This window comes from Microtus oregoni, unplaced genomic scaffold, assembly GCF_018167655.1.
Source record: "Microtus oregoni isolate MIOR12 unplaced genomic scaffold, Mior012 000005F_ref0000423, whole genome shotgun sequence".
Lineage (NCBI taxonomy): Eukaryota > Metazoa > Chordata > Mammalia > Rodentia > Cricetidae > Microtus > Microtus oregoni.
In genome coordinates, this window is record NW_024543064.1 from 27,083,034 (window position 1) to 27,109,261 (window position 26,228).

Genomic DNA, 26,228 nt, shown 5'->3' on the forward strand with positions numbered 1-26,228 from the left:
CCTTGATGTCTGAAATGGGACCAGGAGCCTGGGCTAGAAGCAGCTACCTGCTCAGCGCAGGGTCTCCTTCCCTGGAAACTGTCCTTCCTGGGAGGCAGAAAATCAGCATGAACTGCCTGTGACCTCTGGTTCTGAAGGGAGATGAAGAACAGAAAACATACCCCAGGAGGAACCCGTTTTCTAAAAACATTTATTTAAAATTTAAAACCATATTACTTCATACAGCAAACTGTGCACTTCTGATATATCACAGTGTCTTAAAAAGGAAAATAATCAGATTTGTTTGGAAATTTATTTACATCAGCTTAGAATGATTGGCAAGTAACACAGTTACTATGAAACCCAAATTGTTACAAAATGTTTACAAAAAACTATATTCATAGAAATTCTGCATGTCCACAAAGGGCACCCCCTGAATGGCCCAGAGACCAGTGTGTGGGAACCTTGTTGAGTGGGAGTGGGGGGGGGGGTGTCCAGGCACTCTGGTCTGGGAAGTGGGACAGGCCAGGACTCTTGGAGTCCCATGGTGCTGTCTGGGGACTCAGCCCAGGAGTTGGGAGCTGAGGTCCCCACCACGGAGGCCCAGCCAGGAAGTCAGCCCAGGCAGGAATGGGCTGGGGTTTCAGAGCACAGTGGCGTGAGGGCTCCTGGAGCCTCTGGTCTCTAGGGAGCCAGGTCAGGACCCTCCTCAGCGGCTGGATTTAGATGCGCTTGGCCATGGCTGCAGGAGCATGCCTGGCCTTTAAGTGCAGATGGCCTGAGGGCTGGGGCTGAAGCGGAGGGCAGGCTGCAGACCACACAGAAGCAAAACTCAGGTCTCTTCTCCCCAGCACATTCTAGCGATGCTTGGACCCAGGAAGGGGCCGAAGGCCTCAAATTACTGGCAACAGACAGATCCAGGCATGGCAGGGACAGAGGTCTGTGGCCTACCTGTCAGGGGCTCTTTGCCAGCTGCCGTTTGGAAGAAGCAACAGAAAGAAGGACTGGCAGACAGTAAGGGGCTGTGCAAGGCCAGGTGCCGCCTTCTTGAATCTTTCATCTCTCTGGTTCCTTGATAAGTCCCTCCCATCTTGTACCATGTCAGAATGAACTGGGGCAGACTCTTGGCTGGCATCTGACTGAATCTATACCTCTTCTTTTTACAGGGAGGCCTCAGAGTTTCGGTCTAGAAAAGCAAAACAGACAACTACGGCGTGATTAGAGGGCTGCTCTTCTAGAAGGCAGGAGAATAAGAGCTAGATTCATAACTAGGTTACCAGGGTGCTGAATGGGCATGTCAACGGTGCCCTCAGGCCTTTCTCTTTAAAAGACTCGCCATAGCTAGGAGCTGTGGGTAACTTGCACACATGAGGCCCATGCCATCCAGCATGTTTCAGATGCAGCCTGACACCTTCCAGGCCATCCTGCAGGCAGGCGTAAGAGTAGGCCCGGGAAACTGACTCTGCTTTCCTCATTCTTCTCCCTAGCACTAGATACCGGGACTAGACTGTGCTGTTGGCTCAGGGATCAAGGACCAAAAAGGCCTTGTTCTCCAGACATGCCCACTGCTCTGCCTTTGGAGACTCGCACCCGTGGCTGCCCCTTCCCCGGTTCACCTGCCAGCTCCACACTATTCTGGCCTCTCTGCATGGTCCACAGCACTGATGCAGACGCTGGCAAGGCCTGGCTTGTTCCAGAGGGCTGTGTAAGTAAACGCGACTTTTCTGCTGCAGCCCCCATCTCTCACTGGGTCCCCACCCATACTGGCTGGGTTCTGTACACTGTGTGCAGACGTGCAGGGAAGGGTTGTATACACAGGGGTTGAGGGTCATATATACACTGTGCATATATATATAAGCATTATATATATATTTTACATTCATATATATATTGTACAGAACATTAGCCTTCTACCTAAAACATTTCTGTGACTTCACATAAACCTCAACTCTAAAATTTCAACTCCAGAACATGGAGAAAGAGGGCAAGGCCCCTCCCACTGCAGCAAGTGGCTCGGCCTATTCCAGCTGTGCACCTTGCTCCAACAACCTGGGATGTCCAGATGTATCTTACTCAAAGACCTGCCCACGGGGCTGGGCCCAATTCTCACATCTGTCCATTGGGCTGGGTGGGTTCCAGATGTTTACTCCATACAGTTGTTTGTCCATGACATCGGGGCCTTTCCAGATGGGCATCCATGCAGGGCAGTTCCAGAGGTGGACCATGGAGTTGTCGTGTTCAGATGCTGGTGCCTACAGCAGAGAATGTCTCTGGAGTGTGTGTGTGTGTGTGTGTGTGTGTGTGTAATGACCTCATGCAGCACGAAGCAGCAGCAGCTGCCCCCCACCTTCAGCCCTCCCTGGACTAGAAAGAAAGTTAGGAGAGGCAGAAGGTTCTTGGGGACTATGGGCCCAGTCAGACTTCTGCTCTCCCACGGATATATTTAATCTTCTCACCCCTCCCCCACTGCATGCCACAAGGGCAGGTCCCAGGAGACACAGTCCAGGCTGAAGAGGGGCAATCTCCTCCTACCTCAGGGATTCTAAGTGGAGCTCACTGGCCAATACCCCATCTTCCCCTCTTGTAAGACACCTGCAGATGGGAGCCACCCAGAGTGCTCAGGTTTCATCATCTGTCCATAGCAGAGAAATGGGATGTAGGTCATGGTGGCGGCAGAAGGAGGCTCCTTGTATAATAGCCCCCAGGGCCTGGAAAGGGTAGATGCTGTTCCCTTTGATGGACTAGTATATGGAGGTGGAGCTCAGGCTCAGACATAGTGGCATGAGGTGCTCTTCTGGTCAGGGTTGGTCTACAGGACCAGACAGAGACAGCCAGCCGACACCTGCTTAGGTATACCCCATCTGCTCCATCCAAACCTGCTCTGGTGTTTCTCACTATTCCTCAGGGCCTCTGTGTGCTCCAGCCCCTGTTCTGTGCACCCCTTAGGGGGTTGGGACAGATTTCCACTTGAATGATCTGCCTCCCTCTTGACTTCCTGCCCTACCCTGAAAGAGACCCAGCTCAGCTGGGCAGGGTGGTCTCCAGGGTGGGCTGGCACTGGGATGGTCTCTAGGACAAGCATAGAATTTCAGCCAGAGGGCAGACATTAATGCCATACCTCTGGATGTAAGGCTCAAGCAGAAGGGGAGATCCTGCAGCATGCCACCCCTTTCCCCATGAGTCTATAAACCAACCCAATGCCTTCACCCATCTCTCCTCATTCCCTCTCTGAACATCCTTCCTGCCAACTACGTCCCGTTCCTTCTCCCATCACAGTCTACATATGTGCATAGCCTCAGAAGAACATGACACATCTGCCGTGTCATGCACAAAAGCACATGTGTGATATGAACACGGATATGGGTGTGTGTTATACAACTGTATTGGACAACATAAGACAGTGGTTAATGAATACAGTGGATAGGAATGCTTTCATTAGAATCCTGTCGGCAGGGTTGGTTAAAAAAAAGAAAGAAAAGAAAAAGAAAGGGGATGTTTCTCCTCCCAACAGGATACCATGAAGAGCAAAAGAGGAGTCACCAGTTGTGAGCCCCGAAGTCCCTGCGTACTTCCCCACGGAGCCTCAGGAAAGCTGTGGCAAATGATCCCTCCTACGACAGGCATGCAAACAAACCCTGGTGTCCTGACTGATTGCTCTGCTGCCTCAACTCATGATGTGAACTGGAATTTGGGTACACGTCTGCACATGCATGGGTATGAGTACACACATGCACACACACATACACATTCACACTTCATTTTCACATGACTTCTCCTGCACAGCACAGCACAGCACACATCCACCCATGGGGCACACACAGCAGTCTGTTCTGCCCTCCCCTGCTGTCTTCAGGGCACACAAGTGTGTGTGTGCACACACTCATACAAGGACCTCTGATGACATGGCTTCTCCTTTTACATATATTTGGCTATACTGCAGGTTGTATCCTGCTCCCCAACCTGTCATTCAGTATACAGATGCGCACACATGTGCATGTGCACGCGTGCACACATACAGACACACAAATTCATGCACACTCACGTCCATCCATATACTCATCAGAACCCCATCTCAACATGGCTTCTCCTGTTTTTACATAGATGAGGCTCTGTTGCTGGTCCTGATTGGGCTCCTTCCTCTCCATTTCACACACACACACACACACACACACACACACACACACACACACCATATACAACCAGGTCCCAAAGGAGGCCCCTATTATTGCCTGCTACGGACTACTTATATACCCATGTCTGTCCTTTACCACCAGCCCCCAAGACTCACACACACAAAGTCAAACACACAGACATGTACACACTCTTCCCTCCTGCCAGCATGGCTTTTCCTATTGTTCCATGCATTGGGCTTGGCTGCAAGTCTCCCTTCTCATCCCTCCAGTGAAGACAGACAGTCAGAGCTCCCGAGAACCAGCATGAGGGGGTTAATCATATATGCCAGTAGGGGGACCCTGCTTGGCTGAAGGGGTTACTTTACTTCTGCCGAGAAGGCTCTTGATCTCTAGATGTAGCTCATCCAAGCCTGGCAGCACCAGGAAAGCGAGGGAGAGTGGGACTAGAGTCCCCCAGCTCTCAACCCATGTTGCCAACCCTGGTCTCTCATTGGAGACCAACTTCCATCTTTAGCAGCAGTGGGGGCCCTGATGGCCCTGTCATGCTCTCTGTAAGGACACTTTTTGCCTAACCCCTCACATCTGGATCTTTCCTAAGATTTTATAGTTTCAAACCTCCAGAGTGGGAACCACAGGTCACCTTCCCACCCCATTGGTTGTCCCCTCCCTGGCTTCTCTTCTGCTTCTTTTTTTCTCCCCCAGACCTCCAAGACCATAGCTGCTCCAGATAAGAGACCAAGACCGGCATGGCCTTGTATCTCTGTGTTGGGTCTTTGGTTAATTTTCCAGGAGGCAGCTTCTCCTGCCCCACCCTGGAGGCCTCTGGAGGTCTCATCCCACCGCTGAAAGCTTTCTTTCTCTAGAGGGCTCTTTAGATTGGGCATGCCCAGAAAGTTCTTCGGTCCACTCTGGCTTCTCCCGTCTACCCCAAAATTTGTCTGCGGAGGGGAACACCAACCCCTCTTTTGACTTGTACTTTAGTTGGGGGCTCTTCTTCTCTTTTCAGGATAACAGAGGGAAGCCAAAAGCAAATGGGCGGGGACAGGAACTCACTAATGAGTAGATGGTGGGAAACCCAGGGTCCTGAATGCTGGCTTGCTTACCAGCAAAGCTGGTCTGCTAGATCAAGGGCCTGTGGGCTTTTCTTAGCATCCGTATTTCTTCTGCTGGCCTTCCAATGACAACTGAGTCTTTGGACACTCCTTACGAGGGAGGGTGTCTTCTCTTCTCTGTTTCAGAAGTGGAGAAGAAATTTGCCATGGTTGTTACCTCTTTCACGTTCCCAGAAGTGTGCCTTGGGACACTGACCTCAAACACCTGTGACCGCAGCCTCTGCCTGTGCATTCTTCTCCCGTACCAGACTCCTCCTTTCCACACCGCGTTCTGTGTTGTCAAGGGGCTTCTGTGGGTGAAGTCAAGTTGAGAAGACCAGACCCAGGCGAACAGTCTTTAAGGGCTGAAGACTTGTTTCTGTCCACGTGTGGGTGGCTGGCTGCCTTTGGGCTCCCACCAGCAGCCTCATTAGAACATCCTTCGGGTGTTCAAAGTTGGAGTCTCCGCTCTCATGGCTGCATGCTAGAAGGCCCCGGGCTTGAGGGAAAGGAAGAGAGGGTAAGAGCCATCTTCAGAGGCCTCCACACAGCCATGGTAGAAACTCCTGGCTGTGGAGAAGAGAGGGGTGGTGGGTGGAGCCTGAGAGGCGTGTGCTTCCGCTGGCCTTCACAGCTTTAGAAAGCCATAGAAAAGACAAGAGGAGATGAAGCCCAAGCAGCTGGCCGAGGGCCCACTGGTTTCCTGGTAGGTAAGAGCTGATGGTCCACAGCTGGATGTGAGTAGCAGCTCCATCCCCGAGGCCAGCACGAGATGAGGATGTCCCTTCCGGTCTCCTTTGCTTTCCCCTGCGTGGACCAGGCCTGAAGTCCTCGCTGTACCCACATCTACGGGAAGACAGGGGCTAGCGAGGTGCTACAGCTCATGCTGTCCTTGCCCGGAAGCCTGCGGTCGTTAAACGTGTGCATGTTGATGACCGCGTCAGTCTTGACCATCATTGGAGGCTGCGGCTTGTGCTTGAGGCGGCGCTGGCAGGTGAGGGAGAAGCGGATCTCATCGGCTACTGTGCCGCAGAAGGAGCGCTGGGGAGAGACAAGGGGCACAGTGAGACAGACCCTCTCCCTTTCCTGACCCTGCACTGTGGCCACCAACCTCTCAAGCCCTGGAAAGAGGCCTGGGAAGTTCTCAGGAGACAAAGGGGAGGAGCAGATAGTATCACCTCTCTGTTTTACAGAGGAGCCCACAGCTCCCCAAATGCCATGCTTAAGGGGTTTTGATGAAATTTCTGGGGGATCCCTTAGACTCTAACTTTTTGTTCCTATGAATCCAATAGCAGGCCTGGCCTGGAGTTAGGGGTGCAGAAGCCCAAGACACATATGGGAAACCCATTCTGACGGGTCCTCCAACTTCTGCCTCCTGCTCAGGAGTCCAGCCTGTGTCTAAGGTGGGCACCCGGTGAAGAGGTCCTTTTAAGGACCTTCTGAGCATGGTTCCTGCAGCTAGGCAGAGGGTCAGTGGGAGGGGCATTCCCACAGGTATCTAGGAGCAGTGGCCCCGGACTTAGATGGTGCACAGTAGGGCAGGCTGATGGCCCAACTCAGACAGCAAGGCTATCGCTAGAGCACCAGCGCCAGGAGGGTGCGTGCAGGCTGTGGTATGGGCGAGGTCCCCCACCTTTCTGCTCTGTGCAGAACATCGTTCTCTTCAGCCTGGCTTTCTGCATCCTGTAAGTGTTCCCCACACACAAGGCTGCATGCTGGAAGTCAGCACAGAGCGCAAGTAAAGCAAGCAGGAGAGGACTTGACCAGGGAGTCGCCGGTAGCAACGGGATGGGACCGGGCAGCAAGCACATGCATGAGTAAATCCCCCAGCCAGTCATGCCTGCTGTGAAGAGGCTAAAGCCGAGATGCGGAAGAGTGAAGCGTGGAGAGCAGGAACTAGGGAGGGCTAGTTATGGAGGTGACAAGAGTTAAAATCTATATGGCCAGATGACGTCAAGAACACGGTATACTTCAGGCAGTGCCCTCCAGGTAGGTGCAAAGGCCCGGAGGCATGCTGGGTGTGCCGTGGACTCTAGAGGAGTCCTATCTGAGGGAAAGCAAAGGGCGAGAATGGGGAGGAGCAGGTCTAAGAGGTGGGCCAAGGCCAGGTCTTCTATGTTTTTAGTGAAATTTAGAAGTCAGTTCATTCTTAACAGGGATTCCTAAAAACCCTGGCAGCTGTTCTTTCTCGAAGTATAATGTTTAACCGTCTCCTGTTAAACCTTTAGGTATTTTCCCAATGTTTTATGTTGTGGGCTCACACTTAGACAACCATCACGTGAGCCAAGCAATCCATATTCTTGACCAAGTCAGACACCACCTAGTCAACTGCGCGGGTGGATTTCCAGTGGAGCGGTCTCCTGGGATGGTACCTTTCCACGCTTCTCAAAGGCCCTGGCTAACTCACACAGCCAGGCCTGTCTCTGCCTTCTCTCGGTTGCTTTCGGGTTGCTGATTGTTAAACAACTCCAGTTCATTTTGATGGATCTATCAGACACTGATTGTAATGGGCCCTCCACATGTGACCCAGCGGCAGGCTCCTGTCAGCCACACTGGGCCTGGATGCTTTTGAACTTCCGCCGGGAGAGGCGATTGCCTAACCCAGAGGCTCTTGGCTCAGGTGCACACTTAAATCACCCCGTGGGCCTTGTGCAGACTCTAGAGCTGGGCTCCACCATGGGCCAATTAAACAGAGTCTCTGGGAGTGAGGCCAGGGTATTAACACTTAAAACTCTCCCTCCATGCTTCTAATTTGCCACGGGACCCAGGGCTGCCGCCCCGACCACGCTTGAATTAATCAGGCAGGGGAAGACTAGCTTCACTGTTCGTGCACTTGGGCCATCCCTCAGAACTTTTCGTTTTTAAACTTTTCATTATGGAGATTTCCTAATATATGCGAAAATAGAGAGTACAATATAATGAACCCTGTGCCTCTGTCACCCAGCTTCAACAATTACCCTGGGGGTTCAGGAAGCTGACATGGTTTGAATTAAGTTTGAAACGGGGCACTGGCTGCTATGGAGCTTGCCGATGGCAGTGGAGAAATGTGGTGGGCAGGAAGAACTGGAAGCTGGAAAGTTAGCCTGGGGGGCGGGCTAATGTGGTGGAAGCTGGGAGGCCAGGTAGGTGGGAGGCATGGAGGCTTCCAGGCCAGGTGTGGAGGCTGGGGCATCCTTTGGGTGAGACGGACTGCATTCTGGCTGGGGATGGAGTGGAGCAGGGGTTGATGGGAAAGCATGCTCGAGCTGGACAGAGGAGGGCAGGGAGGTGAGATGAGACAGCGCATGCCCTTGGGAGGGTGAAACCAGCTTAGTCTTGCCCTTGCCTTCCTTCCCTGTCCAGCGCAGCCTCCGCCAGGGCCTCACCTGCTCCCGCTCCGCCGTCTTGCGGAGTTTGTATATAAATTCGCCCACGGCCACCAACACGGACAGGACTAAGCCGGCGGCCAGGACGATGAAGATGCCGCCAATCTTCTGGATGCCCAGTGCGCTGGCCTCCTTGTTCTCCTCCTCGGGGCACCCGCTGCCTCGCCACCACTTCTCCTTCATGATGTGCAGCTTGTCCTCCTCCTGCAGCTGCAGAATGGCGATGGTGATTTTGTCCCGGTAGGGGGAGCCTGTGGAGGGGGCAGGGGCTTGGTCAGTGAGGGCTGCTTGCCAGAGCCAGCCACCATGACTGTGCCTTTGCCAGCCAAAACAAGGGCTCCTCTCATTGAAGTCCGCTTCCAAGTCCAGGTAAGGTAAGTGGGAAGGCCTCGCTCACTGGATCTGGGTCCTGTGACCCTGGAAGGCCCCCAGTAAGTTGGTGTAGCAGAAAGAACAGGGCAAGGGGAATGGTGGTCCCAGCTCTCACTGCTCCAGGCTAGGGCTGCTCAAGTCAGGGGTGTGGCTCCATCCCTCTGCTCCTGGCTGAGGGATCGCAACCCTCCTGGATCCAGTGGACTGATCCTGAGGACTGTGTGTGTGTGAGAGAGAGGAGGGTTCGAGAACCTCCATCTGCAGCACACCCCTCTCCCTGGGCCCCGCTCACCCATGGGGGTGCCGATGCCATAGCCCTTGGAGTCAATGAGGCCACCAATCTGGGTGAGGTTGCAGTTCCTCTGTGTGATGTACTCTATGGTAGTGGACTCCATGAGCAGCGCGTAGTCTGCTGTGAGTGTCCGCTGGATCCCCTCCTCATTGTTCTTCACCAGCGCGGAGGGCTTGCTGCTCATGAAGGCCCACATCTTCTCAAACGTAGAGATCTTGGATTTCTGGGTGGCAAGGGATGGGACTGTTTAAGGCTAAGTTACGGAGTCCCTCCCCGCTCCTCGCATGCTCCACCCCCTTTGGTCACTCGGCATGGCTCCAGTTATCTAGTTCTGGGTATACTCTTCAGGGTGCGGGAGCACCACCCATTGCCCGGGTATAGAAACTGAGGCCCTGGGAGGTGAGGTGCTGAAGTGCACAGCTGGGGGCTACTGAAGCTGGCATTCGGACTCTGGCCCGCTTCCTGGTAACCCTGCATTTTTTTTTGCCAGTCTTTGGAATTAATTAATTACATTTGAGACAGGTTTGAGGCTAGCTCAGGCTGGCCTCAAACTCCACAGGTAGCTGGGGAGGACTTCAAACTTCTGATCCTCCTGCCTTTGCCTTCCAAGTGCTAGGATTACAGGCATGTGTCATCACATCTGGTTTATGTGGCACCGGGGGTTAAATAAGGTTTTATGTATATGAGTTTTCTCCAGCATTTGTTAGGTAACTAACGAGTAGAGGTCTTGTTCTAAGGATTTTATCTGTATTCACTCATGGATCCCTCACCGAAATCACAGGAAGTAAGTGTTATTAGCCCCATTTTGCAGATGGGGAAGCTGAGACACTGTTAAGGAATCCACCCAAGGCTATCCAGAGACTAAATGGCAGAGTCAGGTTTCAAATCCAGACCCTCTGTGCCAACCCATACAGCGGCACTGTACCCCAGGAACCACTAGGGGGCGCACACGAGATCAAAGCTCAATGAACTTTTGACTCCCCGCTTTCACTTCAGGTAAAGCTGGCCCCCTTTTCATATTCTGTGTCAGGGGAGGACTTAGGCATGGTTCTGGTCTGTTCTTCTCAGGACTGAGAGAGGCACGGAGGGAACTTCAGGCAGGAAGGCGAGGCTCCTGGGAGCAGTGGTCTGCTCCATGCCTGAGACCAGAGGCACTGAGCAGGATGGCAGGCTGGTGGGTGGGCTGTTGTGTTTGCCCCAGATAGATTCAGGGGGGGGGGTCCTTGGACCCAGGAGAGGAGAGAGGGCTGGGTATGAGTGCCTCCTGCTGTCGGGGCATGCTAGATGTTCAGGAACCTTCCTGGGAACTGAATGAATGCCAGCTGCCTGGTCCCATCAGACCAGCCTTGCCTTGGTCCCAGGGGAAAAGGTGGCTCAGAGAATCCCATTGTATCGGCTGTTTCCAAGTCTGGATGGGCTTTCTGTGATGTCAGCCTGTCTGATTGGCACCCAGCCCAGCTCTAGTGCACATGATAACATGGGTGCACTCCCACAGGCTGGCACAGGCTTGGCGAGGTTGGGGGGAAGGCAGGGAATGAGGCCATGCCTGCCGAAGGAGCAGAGAGCCCTAAAGGAAGGTGTACTTCTCTCTGGGTACTTCTGGGCGCTGGCAAGGGATGGGCCGTCTGCAACTGGCTGCTGAAGTCCATAGCACGCCCCAGGGGAGGAGGCGACAGCAGAGGAGAGGGCATCGGAGCAAGAGGCAGGAGCCTTTGGACTCCCATCTTAGGGGGAAGCAGCTGAGTGCCACAGGGCATGAGACCCTGCACAGAGCAGCTGCTCTCTTGCCTGCAATCTCACTTGCCTCAAAGCCAGCGCCCAAAGTGTTCTGAGGCACTGACTCTCCCGGCTTCACCAGACGGCTCTAGCCTGCAGCCATCCCTACCTTTGGCTGCTCCACCGGCTCCACCTCCAAAGCCTGCGCCTTTTGCTCCCACTCTGCAGCCTGCCACCTTCCAGCTGTTTTTCCACCTCAGCTCATCCCCAAGTGCCCCCCCCCCCCCCCCCCGCTAACGCGCTACCACCTCTTCCCTCGACGATGACTCTCATTGCCGGCTTTTCTGGTGCTCCAGATGTTTCTCATTTTCCAGATAATCTCTGATATGCAGATTCTCCTTTGTCAGCTTCTCTTGGCCCCTCCTCCTGCTCTACACGCCTCTTCTCTGGGCACTGCACAGTTTCTAGTGACCCCCACTTCCTTTCAGTGGCACCCTAGTTCTGTCTCCTCCCAAGTGTGGACTGGATCCCTTGGCTTGCCTTTGGGTCATTCTCTGGAAGGCCTGGAATGGTACTTCTGAGTGACCCGACTTTGTCCTTCGTCGCCCTGTACATTCCTCGGCTCTTCTCCCGGGTGGCTGTGGCGGTACTGTCACTATGAACTGCTTAAGAAGAGAGCCCCATGGCAAGGGCAGAGGACAGCATCTGGCCGAATCCTAGCAAAGTACTTTTCTTGCACAGTCCGACAATCCCGGGGGAACTGAGCATGTGCATACGCCATAAACTAGAAGCCACACCTCAGAGTGACGGCAGCCTTGGCGGACAGCTGGATCGCAGCCCACTGAGGAGCCTCGAGCCAGAGGACTCTCAAAGCCCCGCTGGATTCCTGACCACAAGTGACTGAACAACAGATGCTATTTTAAGACATGAAGTTTGGGGTAATTGGTTAAGCAGTGGATAACTAATACATTCTCACAGACGTGCTCCTGAGAGCTGTACTGCTCCTGATCTAGCTGTGTGTGCAGATAGTCATAAACTCTAGCTCTTCCTGGGACCAAATCACCCAGGTCCAGCCACCTTCACTTTGCCGGACCCACTGCTCCCCAGACACACTGCTTCCCAGATACACGCGCTGCTCCCCAGATGCACGCACTGCTCCCCAGACATACACACTGCTCCCCAGATCTGCTGGCATTCTGGGTGTTCTGATCTAACTTCCGTTCTCCGTCCAAAGACTCCAGCTCCTCAGCTGTGTTACATCCCTGCCTCCTGCTTCCCAAATTCTGTTTTCTACAGAGGTGGGAGCCAGGGTCGGATGAAGCACCACGACTCTCTTTTACCTCCTAATGCATCTACCTGTGAGTTCACCATCATCCATGCACCCACCCAGGCATGCATGTACCCCCCTAATCCAGCCACCTAGCCTTCCATCGTCTAACCGCTCTGCAGCCCACTCATACATCTACCCAGCCCTCTTTCCTCTTCTCATTCTTCCTGTCCCACACTACCCTCCTCTTCCAGTCTATAACTCTCTATTCATGCTCTGTTTACATATGTGCATCTATCCTTCTTTCACATCTGTCCATTAGCCAGTCAGCCACCCTTGTCCCCTCTCACCCACCACGTCCACTTATCCTCCCACGCAGCTAGTCACCTATAGCTTCTTGGTCTTGGCAAAAATAATCAGGGACCCTTTCTGCCCGTCTGCCCTCCTCCCTGTGCCTCAGGATGTGACCACAACAGCTTTCTGTCTCAGCTCCATCTTGCACCCTCTACCCTCCGTTCCTCCTACTTACAGGCCTCTGCCTGATGCCAGCAGAGATGCTTTTCCTAGATCATAGTCTTAGGCAGGGAATTCAGTACAAAGAGGGAGACAGGCTCTGAGGAAGACACATCGAGATCACTGGTGGGTAAAGGGACAAGGAAGGGTACCAGGCAAGTTAGGATGGCAGATGACACAAAGCGGAAGTCGGCTGTGACATGCCTCTCAAGAACTCTACCTTCCAGTTCCAACGCTCCAAACTCACACGAGTCTGCAGCCTGCTTGCCTTGGATGTCCCACACTGTTCTTGACCCAGACCCCAACTGGGCCCCATTGTCAAATACATCTGCTCATAGTCTCTCCCCATTATTTCTTATCCTTGAACAGTTCAGACATGCTGGAGCACAGCCCCGAACCCCCCACCCCCCGATACGTCCACCACAGAAAGAAGCAAAGTCCTCTTCATCAGAGGCACGCGTTCCCACTACTGGCCTGAGTTGCAGTCACAGTGTCCCTGGGGAGTGGAGTCCCACATACCGATGGCTCTGGAGTCATCTGCTATCCTGGCTCTGGTGGGAACCTTAATAAGGGTGACTGCAGAGCCAGTCACCTAAATCAATTAATGGAATCGTTTGGAGCAGCCAACACGGGGCGATCTGCCAGGATGAAGATGCTTTATTTATATCAGGGAGAATTGGCAAGAAAGGGAGTTCCAGACTCACGACTCTCCGTTTCAGCCTCCTCGAAGAAGCGGATTGATTTTCCCCAACCGAAGACACTTAATCTTGAGAATTTAACATTTCTGTACAAGAGAATGTATACGGGGCTATATGTGCATATATAAACACATATCTATCAGCTCTGAACACAACTAAATCTCAGGCAATGTGTGCAGAGAGGCAGCTGAGTGTGGCTCTGTGTGAGGCTTCGGGTATTTTCCATTACGGAGAAGAGACCTTCCCCAGATTAATTGATTAGCTTGCCTAGCCTGGGATGCATGTGGGGGTGAGGGGTGGGGTTGGGGGGGGGTTGTCTCTGGCCCCATCAGAATCATGTCCTGGAGCAACTAATCACATCTCCTTGTTTATATCTGTGGGCACCAGGAGGCCTCTCTGAGTGCCCATCTTCTGTTATCCCAGTCCCGAGAGAGCCTGCAGTTGTCCTCTCAGGGGGCTCTAGAGAGGAGGGCTGCAGGTGGAGATGAGAGATCACAGAGGCCCCGCTGCATGGACCCTGGAGTCACACCGGCCTGCGTCCAAAGGACTGCTCCTTCTGAGCCTCGCCTTCCCTGTCTGTAAAATGGAGCCTGTGAGGACGCCTGTTGCCCTGGGCTATCATCAGCATCAGCGGAGGAAAGGGACGGGGCCACTAATGAACACAAGAGCCTGACCCTAAGGCTCTCTCCGTGGCTGGCACCATCACGATCCCGTAAGGCTCCTTAATTCTCTTTAAATACTAGTTTTCCCACTTAGAAGGAGGAAGTATTCTTCCTAGTGCAGAGCAGTTATGGAAAGAAAATGACACAAAACTTTGGGGGAAGGGACTGTGGGAGCCGGCTCAGTGAAAGTGCTTGCCTTGCAAACACAAGGACCTGAGTTTGATGTCCAGAGCCCATGTCTAAAAAAAGAAAAAAAAAGTTGGGCATGGTGACATATGGTTTACAATCTCGACACTGGGGAATCAGAGATAGGTGAATCCCTGAGAATCACTGGTGCCCGCCTCGCCTATCTGGCAAGTTCTAGGCTAGCGAGAGACCCTGTCTCAAAATGAGATGGATGGAGCCTTAGGAGGAACCTGCCTGAGGTGCACCTGCACACACATACACATGCACATAAGTGCTGACAGGGTCTGGGACACAGCTCCAGGCTAGGTGGGACTGGAAGCCAGAGCCGGTGGCTGCCTTTGCGCTTCAGGAGCCGTTCTGCAGGAACGCCAGCTTGCGAACGCCAGATCGCTCACATTTGCAAGAGACTGGAGTCGTGAATATTTCTAATGCAAAAGTCTCTAGATTTCAAAATGCCAACAACCAGCTTAAAAAATATTTCTGCAGGCTGGAGAGATGGGTCAGCGGTTAAGAGCACTGGCTGCTCTTCCAGAGGACCCAGGTTCAATTCCCAGCACCCACATGACAGCTCATAACGGACTGTAACCCCAGCTCCAGGGAATCCGGCACCCTCACACTGATATATATGCAAGCAAAACACCAATGCACATAGAAATATTTCTACATCAAAGTAAGCAATGGATAGGCCTCAGAATCACGTCTGTGGGGCAGATGGGCCTGTGTCACCAGCTTGCATTAGTAAATAGTGAGGCTGTTCAACATTATCGGACACCTCCTGTACAACAGAAACCCTTCTAAGTTGCATCTAGGAATCACCTAGCTAAACATTTTAATAACTCTGTAAAGTTGAGGACAGTACCACACCCAGTTCACAGAAGAGAAAACTAAGGCCCAGTTCTTCAGAAGTTTAGGCTCTTTCAGTGACTTCCCTGCCATCCTGAATTACCTTACCTATTGCTTTCTTTCTGCCAGCTCCTTCTAGAATTCTTCTTTTTGTTTTGGAGACAGGATCTCATCATGTAGCCCTCGCTGGCCTGGAACTAACTACGTAGACCAGGCTAGCCTTGAACTCATCGAGATCTGTCTGCCTCTGCCTCCTCAGGAATAGATTCCTTCTGTTTTCAGAGCAGACTCCCAGCTTCCTCTCTGAGCAAAAGTACATGGTCAAGATAAGAGGCATGGAAATCTACCACAGAGCCCACTAGGCCCAGTCCAGAGGACCCAGAGAAAGAACGGTCTACAGGTGTCAAAGATGCTTTCCGCTTAAGTCACCTGCCTCGGGAGGGGACCTTGGGGCAAGATAGCCCCTGAACCCCGATGAACGCTGAATGTCTAGGAGCTCACTGAATCTGCTACTGAACCATTATAGGTAGGAATCAGTGTTTATCTGTTCAGGTGAGCAAGGTGGGGTTTGGAGCAATGAGACACACCCAGGACACATCTCGGGGGTTCTGATTTTAAATGCGGTGTTTGATTGCAACAGGCTGAACCAGGTTGGTTGCTACTTGGTGCTCTCACCCTGCTTCTTCTGCAAGTTAGGAGGGCTATGAAGGAGGGCAGCAGAGGGAGGGGCTGGAGAGACTGGGAGCTGAGGTCTGGGTAGCCTCCTGAGTCTCCAGCTTGGGGAAGCATCACTGTTCAGTGGGAGCACAGGGATGCAGGACAGGCCCTCCAAACCTTTTCCAGGTAGGATGCTGCAGTTGAGGCTGTGTAAGGGCGAGGGCTCCACCATGCCCAGGGCTGGGGAGCCTGGCTTTTGAGGCTCCAGATTCCCATGGTTTCCTCCAGCAACCCCACTGTGCTGAGCTCCCAGCTCTACCACTCAAAGAGGCCACAATCCCCGCAGAATCTCTTCCAGCATCTTCTCTCCCTTCAAAGCCGCCCAGCTCCCCTGCAAGGAGCTCACCTCCCCCACAGCCTCCTTTACATTTTTGCCTACATAGTTTTACAGCCAAACAGTACTTTCAAAGGCCTCCTTTTTCATCTCCTAATTAATTTTTATCTTCCAAGACAGAGGGAGGACAACACAGGAGACAGTGTTTGTGATGTCTGCTGCTCCCTGACAATCCTTCCAGCAAACCTCCTTCGGAGCCAAGGGGCCTCCTCAAGCCACCCAGCTCCCTGCAAGCAGCCGGCTGAGCTCAAGGGGCCCGGGACCCAAGAGCTGGGTGTCCTGCTTCCTGCTGCTCCCTCTCTCACGTTCTACTCTTAGCCATGGGAGTTTTATTTGCTTATCTATTTTAGGAAGTGTCTACATGCTCTCTCTCTTGCGCATGCGTGCATGTGTGTGTACACCATATATGTGTATATATGTGTGTATATGTGCATATATGCATGCTTGTGAAAGCTAGAAGCCAGTATCTGGTATATTTCTCAGCTGTTCCTCATTTCTTGAGACAAGGTCTCTCGTTGCACATGAAGTTTTACTGATTCATCTAGACAGTCTGGTCACCGAGGTACAGGGATCCTTGCCTATCCACCCCACACCCAATGCTTGGTTACAGGTGGGTTCCTACATGCCTAGCTTTTCTATAGGTGCCGAGGATATGACCTCGAGTCTTCATGTTTCCATGGCAAGCTCTTTACTAACTGAATCATCTCCTTAGCTCCATGTGCACCGCCTAACCAGGAACATGCTAACCACAGAAATAAAGTCAACCTGCTTTAAACTTTGGATATTTGGGGTAGGGTGGGGTGCTGCATGCGTGGTGCCTATGCTCACCCCTGCCTCCTGCACTGGCTTCTCCTGGCTTTGCCATCTTTCAGTCCCACCCCTTCCACAGCACCAGACACTCAATGGATAATCTGCTGAGTCACTACAATGTGTCAAGACTGTGCTGGGCTAAGGGCATGGCTCAGCCCTCCCTGGCTTTGCTACTCCCCAAGAGAGACTGTGGAGGACTGTGGTGGGGTTCTGAGAGAAACCAACTGCAAGGACATAAAGAATACAGGCTTGACAGTCAGGTGTGGCCCAAATCCCAGCTCTGCGGTTTTCCAGCTGTGTGTCATTAGGCAAGTCACTGAGCCTCTCTGAGCCTTGCTTCCACTGTGTGTAACATGGAGGGGATAAGACTCGTCTGCCTTGCAGGGTTGTTAGGAGGAGAAACAGGTGGAGTGTGGGCACACACCTGGGACACCAGGGCTGGTTGCAGAGAAGGATTAATTGGTGTCAGGAGAGCATGGGAGTAGGGCTGGTCTTGCCTGGGGACACTCAACTGCTACTTCTAGCTAATGAACCCTGGAGCCCCAGAGTCCTGGCTAGGGAGCAGGCTCTGGGTCCCTCCTCTGCCCTCCTCACTGGGCCGCCTGCAGGGGAGAAGGGCAAGGGTGCAGGGGTTGCTTGATGCTGAGGACTGAGCTCAGTGGGGAGCTGGGACTGGGCTCTGAGAAGGCAATCTGAGCATCTCTGCATAGAGGGAGGCGGGGGCCTCCAATCAGCCGAGATGAGCCTGCACTGGGCTTATTTATGCCTCTTCGCTTTGATCGGGAGCCCTGCTTTGAGACGGCTCATGCCTAATTCATGAGAAACTCTGGTAGTCAAAGGGCTGGGCTGTGGCCTGAGGACAGAGAGTGTGAGCAGGCAGGTTTGTGTGCAGGCACACGCATACAGACAGAGGCACACACGTATACATGATCACACACACACACATGCACACACACATTTAAGTATACGACATTCTGTGCACACAGATACTCTGGCATGCACATCTGTGTTCCTAGATGGTGATCATGCATTTGCGCATTAGCACACATACACATACAGATGCAAACATTCATGCCCAAGCACAGGTCTACCTATGCGCAGATGGGCACACTTTCACGCATGTCACATGTACATGAGCAAAATGCTCATTTACATGTGTCATTTACGCTATACACAGTCGGTCATACATGTATGTTCATACTGTCAGCCTTGCTCACACTCTTAGGGCTTCAACAAGTGCCAAGTGTGCCTCTGACAACACTTTATTTCCCCTTGATCTCAATGCACACTGTGCCCTCCCCAGCAGATGCTGTGACCAGCTTCCAGTGGCAGTAGCCATGGGCCAGGGTAAGCCCCCTTTCCTCCTCCCTCCTGCCCGCAGCCTCAGGAGAGACACAGGGAGCTGGCAGAAAGTGCTGGGGCTCGAGCACCCATGGGATGGAGCCATTTTACACTCTAACTTCCTCCTTTATTTCCTCAGGCCCCGCTGGGGCTCATTCCTTTTCTTGAAGTCTCCAAAGAGGCGAGGGCTCAGGGATGAAGAAGCAGAGCCCAGAGCAAAGGGAGATGCACAGGCTTCCAGACTGGTAGAGGGCAGCTGATTAATAAGCCAACAGATGTACTGGCATGGCTCTCAAAGCCTGATGCTTCCAAGGGGTAATTAGAGGACCACATCTCAAAGTATCCCCTGCCACAGCTCCAGCAGCATCGGGAACTCGTTAGATCTCTCTCTCTCTCTCTCTCTCTCTCTCTCTCTCTCTCTCTCTCTTTCTCATCAGGGCCTCCTGTAGTCCAGGATGCTCTCCCACACCCTATGTAACTGAGGCTGACCTTGAGCTGCTGACCTTTCTGTTTCCACCTCCCGAGAGCCCAGACTACAGGTGTGCACCGCTATACCATTTTTTACTCTGCTGGGATCAAACCCAGAGCTTTGTGCTCAGTAGGCAAGCACTGTACCAAATAAGTTACATCCTCGGCCCAGAAGACTCCTTATGAGTCCACCCTAGGCTTCCTGAGTCAGATACGTGTGTGTGTGTGTGTGTGTGTGTGTGTGTGTATGTATGTATGTATGAACACCAGCACTCAGTCTTTTTTGATACCATAGGCTCTGTGGCATCGGACACACATTCAGGTCCCACCACCACTGGTTTAGTACCTAAGTTTTGGAGAAAAGCAGAAGAGGATGGGGCCCAGTTCCTCCAGATGTGAATCCTCAGATGAGCCACTGACCTGTTGGGGCTCAGTTTCCACACATGGATTGGGAATAATTACAGTGTTCATCTCACAGGGTTTGAGAAGGTTAATAGAGGCCATGCAGGGAGCAGAGTCTGGCCCGCTGGGAGTGCTCAGGCTGCAGCCATTGTTACTTATCTAGAAGCACACTGAACCTACTGCTTCTCGGGGTCAGGCAGAGTTCCTTGGCCTCAACTATGATGTCAGAGGGGAAAACAGCGGAACTGAGCCAACACTTCCAAAGCTGGAGGAGGAAAGTCAGGGCTGCGGTGAAAGCAGTCACACGGGCAGGAGACGGGGACTTTCCCTGAAGGCGGTCTAAGAGAAGGGGAGGTGCCTTGTGCTCCTGGAAATGGGTAGCTCATCCACCCCAAAGCAGCCTCTTGGAGATGGAGACCCCAAGCCAAGAGCAGGGTACCAATGGTCCCAGGTCTGACTGGGACTGGACCATCTCTCTCCTCCTGCCTCATCTGACCATTTCCTGCTCATCTTCCTTCAGTGATCCACATGGCTTGCCCCAAAAACTTTCAGAACTTGAGACCAATCTACATGGCTCGTCATCCCAGCTCCCTAGAGTTAACTGGTTTTACCAGAGAGGGACTGAGACCTGTGGTTTCAGGCCCCTGGATTCCCGGTAGTGAGAGAGGGAGGGGCAGAGCTCCCCTCTACTACCCAGTAAAGAGTCCAGGAAGGGGAGCTCCAGGTGACGCACGGAAGAGGAGACTCTCACCTTGAAGAAGGTCATGGTGGCCCCATCCTTGACAGCACCATACTCAATTTTGGTCTGCTTGGCCAGGTCGTCGGCAGAGTCAATGGGAGACTCCATGCGCTCCACGGTCAGGAAGGCAGCCAGGTTGGCCGTGTAGGAGGAGATGATGATGAGTGTGAAGAACCACCAGATGCCGCCAATGATGCGGGTAGACAGGGCTTTGGGCATCAGCTCCGAGCCTGGGAGAAGGGAGGAGATATCATACAGTGTGGAGACCCTGACAGGACCTGGATACTCACACAGGTGCCGGGGCCGTTTCTCCAGACTAGCTGAGCAGTCCCATGGTCCCTCGGTATCGCTGGAAACTTGACTGAAAGGCAAATTCTTTGATTCACCTCAAGAGTCAATAACTGGAGATAGGGGTGGGCGAGAATGGGCAGTGTGTGCACTCAGCCCTTCGGGTGAATCTGATCCAGGCTGGTATTTAATAATTTACACTCTACACACACACACATGCGCACACACACACAAATACAGATACACACACACGCACACACACAGACAGACACACACACGCATATCATTTTGTAGGTTCCTTGAACCCTCTGATGCCTATCTGTGGGCCATGGCATAGGGGTCAGAACCTATGGGTTCTAAAAGAAAATCCTGTTCCCAGTTCTCTGGGTGATCTTAGGCCCAGACAATTCTCTTGCTCTGGAAGAATTGTCCTTCCTCTGCCCCAGCCTCATGGAAATACTGAGATGCTGCAATGGTATAATTTGAAGAGAGATGCGTCAGAAATACAAGCGGTATACAAATATGAGATTGCTGTGAGGCACTTGGCAGGAGAAGAAAAATCAACATTTTGGGAAGCTTTTTGCTGAAATATATCACTCTTCTTCCCCGACCTTGGGCGCGGAGCACAATTCAGATGAAACCCTCTAACTGAAGTAATTAACTCGACGGCTTTCAAGAGATTTAAACAGTGAGCGGCTCCTGAACTTTCTGGAATATTTGGACCTGCAATCTGAAAGCGCCTGCTTTGATATGGATGACTTTTTTTTTTTTCCACCTCTCAAAGAAGTCACTCAAGGGAGAGATTTTCAAATACATACCTAGCTCTCCACCCCCCACTCACCCCCCACCCCATCCAAAACATGCGGGGAACACGCTGGGGCCTGGACTTGAGTAGCAGCAGGCAGCAGCAGAGAAGTTATCACTGCAGCGAAGGGCCTTCTAGGTCCTTCTCAACTGTCACCGAACAAAGATGATGGGCAAAGAAGGAAGGTGAAGCTTCAGGACGCTTGTTAACAGCAGGGACAGATGGAGGCACTTGCCATGAAAGCTGCCTGTCACTCCCCAGCTGCTGGAGCCCACAGAGCGGGGGTGGAACAAGTCTATTTCTTCTTCTGCCACACTAGAGTTCCACAGTGCTTACAGCCCAGTGGACGGCTGTGTGACGGGCAATAGGAGAATGCTCTTCCTTCCTTCCTTCCTTCCTTCCTTCCTTCGTTCCTTCCTTCTCTCCTTCCCTCCCTCCCTCCCTCCCTCCCTCCCTCCCTCCCTCATTCATCTGGCATTTTCATCATGCCTTCTGAAGAGCAGGACTTGTGCTGAGTCTTGAGGTTTCACACAGGGGTGTGAAGGACAAGGGCCTTGCAGTTAGAGTAGGCGCTGTGTAGGTTCCCATCGGGTCATCACCAGCCTTTACCCACTGAGTCATCCTGCTGCATCCTCCCTGCCTTTTGAGGCAGGGCCTTGATTGTCTTGGACTCACAGTAATCCTCCAGTCCCAGTCACCCAAATGCTGGAATCACAGATGCGAGCTACCATGCTCGGCTGTTCCCTAGACATTTAAGCATCTCCAGACATTCCAAAGAGCTCAAGTCATGCTCAGGGCCAGTCACTTTGGAACCCTGGTCTCCAGGATGAAAGACAATCTTCTTCTATGGACACTGTCTCTAATGCACTCAGGCAGAAGCCCCAACCTCAGTCAACCTCCCCTGGCCCTAACCTAACGACCTGGAGTTCTCTTAGTCTCCTAAGCTATGGACCCTCACAGCACTGTTCTGCAGCCGCTCCTGCCCACTCTGTCTCTATGGTCCCAGCCTCCGGCTTGCACGGATCAGCTTTGTTCTGCCGTGGAGAACTGGGGTCAACCCATCAGGCAGCATGTTCTGGTCCATCCCAGCTACAGTAGAAGGTACTGGGAAATGCCTCTCACGTGCCACAGGTTGGGGTGGCTGACCTGCTTCAGAACCTGAGCTGGCTCTCGGCCAGAGCAGCGGAGCAGGGTATGAATCTGGGGCGAAGACACACACCAGGGTATCCTCAGTGTCTCCAACTGTCTGATGAATTAGAGAGATCTGACTCCCAAGGGCAGCTGACTCGAGAAAGGCCCAAGGACCCAGCGGGGAGAAAAGCTACCTGCCTCAGACGAGAAGGCCCAGAGAGGGCAGACACGCACCTTGTTGCATCAGGGAACCCATTCCAAACCAGAAGCTGTTGAGCAGTGTGAAGTTATTCTCCACCACCTCGGAGCCAGGGTTGCAGGGGTGAGCATCGTACCACTCATAAGGGCTGAATCTGCAGGGCAGAGGGAAATGGTGAGACCAAGCTGCAAAAAGCTGCTAGTTAGTAACAAGTACCAGTGTGGCCCACCGACAACTCCAGGGTCCTTTTCTTTATTGTCTGTCTGGAGTGATAGGCAAGGACCAGTTGGGACCGGGTTTCTTCCTGTCCTTTACTGCCAGTGCCCTTTTCTGGTTATAAAGTAATTCCAAAGCACCTTTTCAAATTAAAAGCATGCATGCCCTTCTACCTCGGGAAGCTGCGAGTCATTATCCATGTAGGAAAAACATCAGGCAGGCGCATAAAGGGAAGTCCTCAAGGATGTTTGTCAAAGTGTTGTTTGCAATAGCATGCAAAAAAAAAAATAACCTAAATGTCCTTCAGTAGAGGAATGATTAAATACGCCATGCCACAGCCACACTGAAATATCACACAGCTGGTTAAGAGAACAAATGCTTCTAGATATCCCGAGACAGGGGAAGCTCTTCAACACAGACTGTTGGATGAACAGCGATCAAAAATAAAAACAATACAATCGCATTTCTATAGGTTTCCTAGGGCAGCCACACAGCTCTGTCTGTGAATGTGTATATGAATGTACACTAAGAGGTCTGGAAGTCTCTATAAAAACATCAGTCTGTGGCTCTGGGGAGAGAGCAAGGAGGGCAAGATGGGTTTCAGTCAAACCTGTTGCCTTATTTGGACCACATGGCTCTTTTGAAAATGAGAAGACACATTTGAATTTCTTGTATAATAAAAAACTGAAAAGATGCTCATGATAAAATGTTCAAATAGTATACAGGAATCTGATGAGAAGGCACAAATGCCCCAGAATCCTGCCCCACGGAGAAAACATTGTGGGATTTCATTTCAGATTTTTGTGTTTGAGTATATGAACATAGGCCGGGCAGGAAAATGTCCAAAGCCCCGACTTCACACCATCCCCTTCTAAGGAAGAGGACTCCCAACTGAGGGGAGGAAGCCTGGTGGACTGGCTGATTCCTACTTACAAATGAGTCAGTTTGAAGATGCAGAGAGATGGAGGGACTGAGTGGTTCCTGGATCAGGGCAGTTGTCTGTGTGTGTGTTGGGGGGTGGGGTGGGGCAGGATGGAGGAAGTAAAGAAAGACAGTTTTTTTGAAACCAAAACATATTTTTGTTTCATTTTTTAGTGTGAAGCCCTTTAGGGTAACTCGTGTCTTCCCTTTGCCACTCCCTTCTCAAAGCGGGAGTATTAGCTATCACTCACTGCTCCCAGGCTCAGGTGAGGACAGTCCCATTCTCAGGAAGCAGGATGCTGCCTCAGGCAGGAAATCTCCATGTGAGACTTCACAGTGAGTTGAGGATTGTCAAAGGGAAGGAGAGGAAACTGGTAGAGACTCTAGAATCCACAAGGAAGAGGCTGAGGTTCAGGGGAGAGGGCTGGCAGAGATTTGGGGGAAGGGGATGTAAGAGAAAACCTTTGGAGAGCCGGGTGTCCAGAATGGATGCTGGGCTTGTTTTTGTGGCAGTGCAGACAAACCTGAGTTGTCTGGAGGGCCGGGCCTGGTGGGTGCCAGTGTAGGTAGGAGAGTCCCTGCTTCAGGCCCAGAGTCCACCAGATCTAGGGGTACTGGGTACACAGTGAACTCCCCACTGAGTTCACATAGATTGGAACCTGGTCCAGGTCCACTCGGCTCCATGTTAGAAAAGCAGTGGATTTCAGCAGAGACCATAGGCCACTGGAGACTCAGAGCAAAGCGGGGAATGGACTACCTAAGAAGGCACGGCCCTCGGAGGCCCAGGACTAAAGAAGAAATTATAAAATTTAATTTTATAATTAATTATAAAAGAGTTAAGGCAGGGATCTCACAAAATCTATGGAACGTCAGCCTTTAGCTTCTAGACAGAAACAAAGCTTATAGCTCAGGAAGCCCTGGGACTGATCTGACAGCGAACCGAAGTGGGCTATGATGGTTTGTACTGCGGACCAAGAAACCAGGCTCCCCTGGTACCTCTCCTGGCTGGAGGGCTGGCGTCAGAAGGAAGATGAATTCTGAGTAGTGCTCAGGGGTCCAGCTCTTTATTTATTTATATTATTAAGATCTATATTACATTTATTTGTTTAAGGCACGTGTGGGTATGTGTGCCACGGCATGCATGTGAAGGTCAGAGGATAACTTGCAGGAATCAGTCCTCTCCTGTTGGGTGAGACCCTAGGATAGAACTCAGGTCTTCAGGTTTGGAGCCAAGAGTGCCTTTACCATCTGAGCCAGCTCGTCTGCCCTAGGTCCTGCTTGTAATGTAACACATAGACACAGACAGGTAAGACAGACATACACATACAGACACATACACATACAGACACATACACACACACACACACAGACAGGTAAGACGGACATACACATACAGACACATACACATACAGACACACACACACATAGACAGACAGGTAAGACGGACATACACATACAGACAGACACACACACACACACACACACACACACACAGACACACACAGAATTTTTAACATAAAAAAAATGCCGCATCACCCCAGGAACCTAACATAGAAATTTCTATGTAGAAAGCTGTTACCCTGTCCACACCAGTCCCTCGGAACCGGAACCAGACTGTGCCCTCCAGTGACTCACATGGGTCTTAACACCCTACCCTACTGGTGGGCACTGAAGTTGATCCGGTTCCCACCAATGAGGAAAAAATCTGGGCACTCCTCTGTGGTCAGTGACACCAAAGGGGATCTGGGTCCTCTGGGCTCTGCTATACAGGTATTTAAGGATCCAAGGTACCAGTCGGTGACGTTTTAACAGGACAAGTGCCCAGAGACAGAACTTGCTTATTCTGATAAACGTAGCTGATTCCAGAAGGGGCCTTTTGGTAACAAAATGTTTTCAAAGGCTGAGGTTTAACCAGAAAAAGGATCACAGCGCCGGGCGGTGGTGGCGCACGCCTTTAATCCCAGCACTCGGGAGGCAGAGGCAGGCTGATCTCTGTGAGTTCGAGGTCTGCCTGGTCTACAAAGGGAGTTCCAGGACAGGCTCCAAAGCTACAGAGACACCCTGTCTCGAAAAACCAAAAAAAAATAAGTAAAAAAAGGATCACAGCACTGGGCACCCATATTACAGTGCGGGAGGGGGCAGAAACCTTACAGTGCGAGAGGGGGGTAGGAACCTTACAGTGCGGGAGGGGGGCAGAAACCTTACAGTGCAGGAGGGGGGCAGAAACCTTACAGCGCTGGAGACAAGAGGGAATGGATGAAGGCTGGGCAAGAGTCCCACATGCAGTTCGCTGACCTTGCCTCTCTTGCTCAGCTCTAAGCCTGCAGGTGCCCAGTGGCACCCCCTTGAGCCATCTATGTGTCCTCTAGTTTGCAGCTCCCCAATGCCCAATCCTGTGTTCAATTTAGAATGGGAAATCTTTGTGACTTTGGGTACTGACTTCACCTCTCTGAGCCTCGCTTGGCTTCTGCCTCTGGAACATGGGGATGGTTCTCCCCACCTTATAGGACTACTGTAAGGGCAGACACGATGGTTGGGAGATGTGCTGTACGCATGTTCCATGGGGTGAGCAGTGTACTTAGATGCCTCTGCTCAGCTCTGTGGCCCAGAATTTCCTCCCTCTGCAGGTACCTCATGGCATCCTGGCCACTGCAGAAAACCCTACTTTTCCTAAGCATCCCACACTAGCCTTAGGTGGAGGGGCCCACTCCCCCTGTCTTCCTAGCCATGATGGGGAGGC

General features: G+C 52.1%; 1 protein-coding gene across 2 annotated transcripts in view; it reads right to left on the bottom strand.

Annotated features, from left to right (window-relative positions):
• Nucleotides 1-173: 173 nt before the first annotated feature.
• The window catches only part of Grik3 (glutamate ionotropic receptor kainate type subunit 3), a 223,454-nt gene continuing 197,399 nt past the window's right edge, over nt 174-26,228 (bottom strand). For both annotated transcript variants that reach the window (XM_041651618.1, XM_041651619.1), the window contains 5 exons: nt 22,387-22,505; nt 19,941-20,158; nt 9,233-9,455; nt 8,569-8,819; nt 174-6,244 (listed from right to left, as the gene is read on the bottom strand). In XM_041651618.1, coding sequence (XP_041507552.1) covers nt 6,050-6,244; nt 8,569-8,819; nt 9,233-9,455; nt 19,941-20,158; nt 22,387-22,505 — 1,006 coding nt within the window. In that variant the 3' untranslated portion in view covers nt 174-6,049. The remainder of the gene's footprint in view (nt 6,245-8,568; nt 8,820-9,232; nt 9,456-19,940; nt 20,159-22,386; nt 22,506-26,228) is intronic.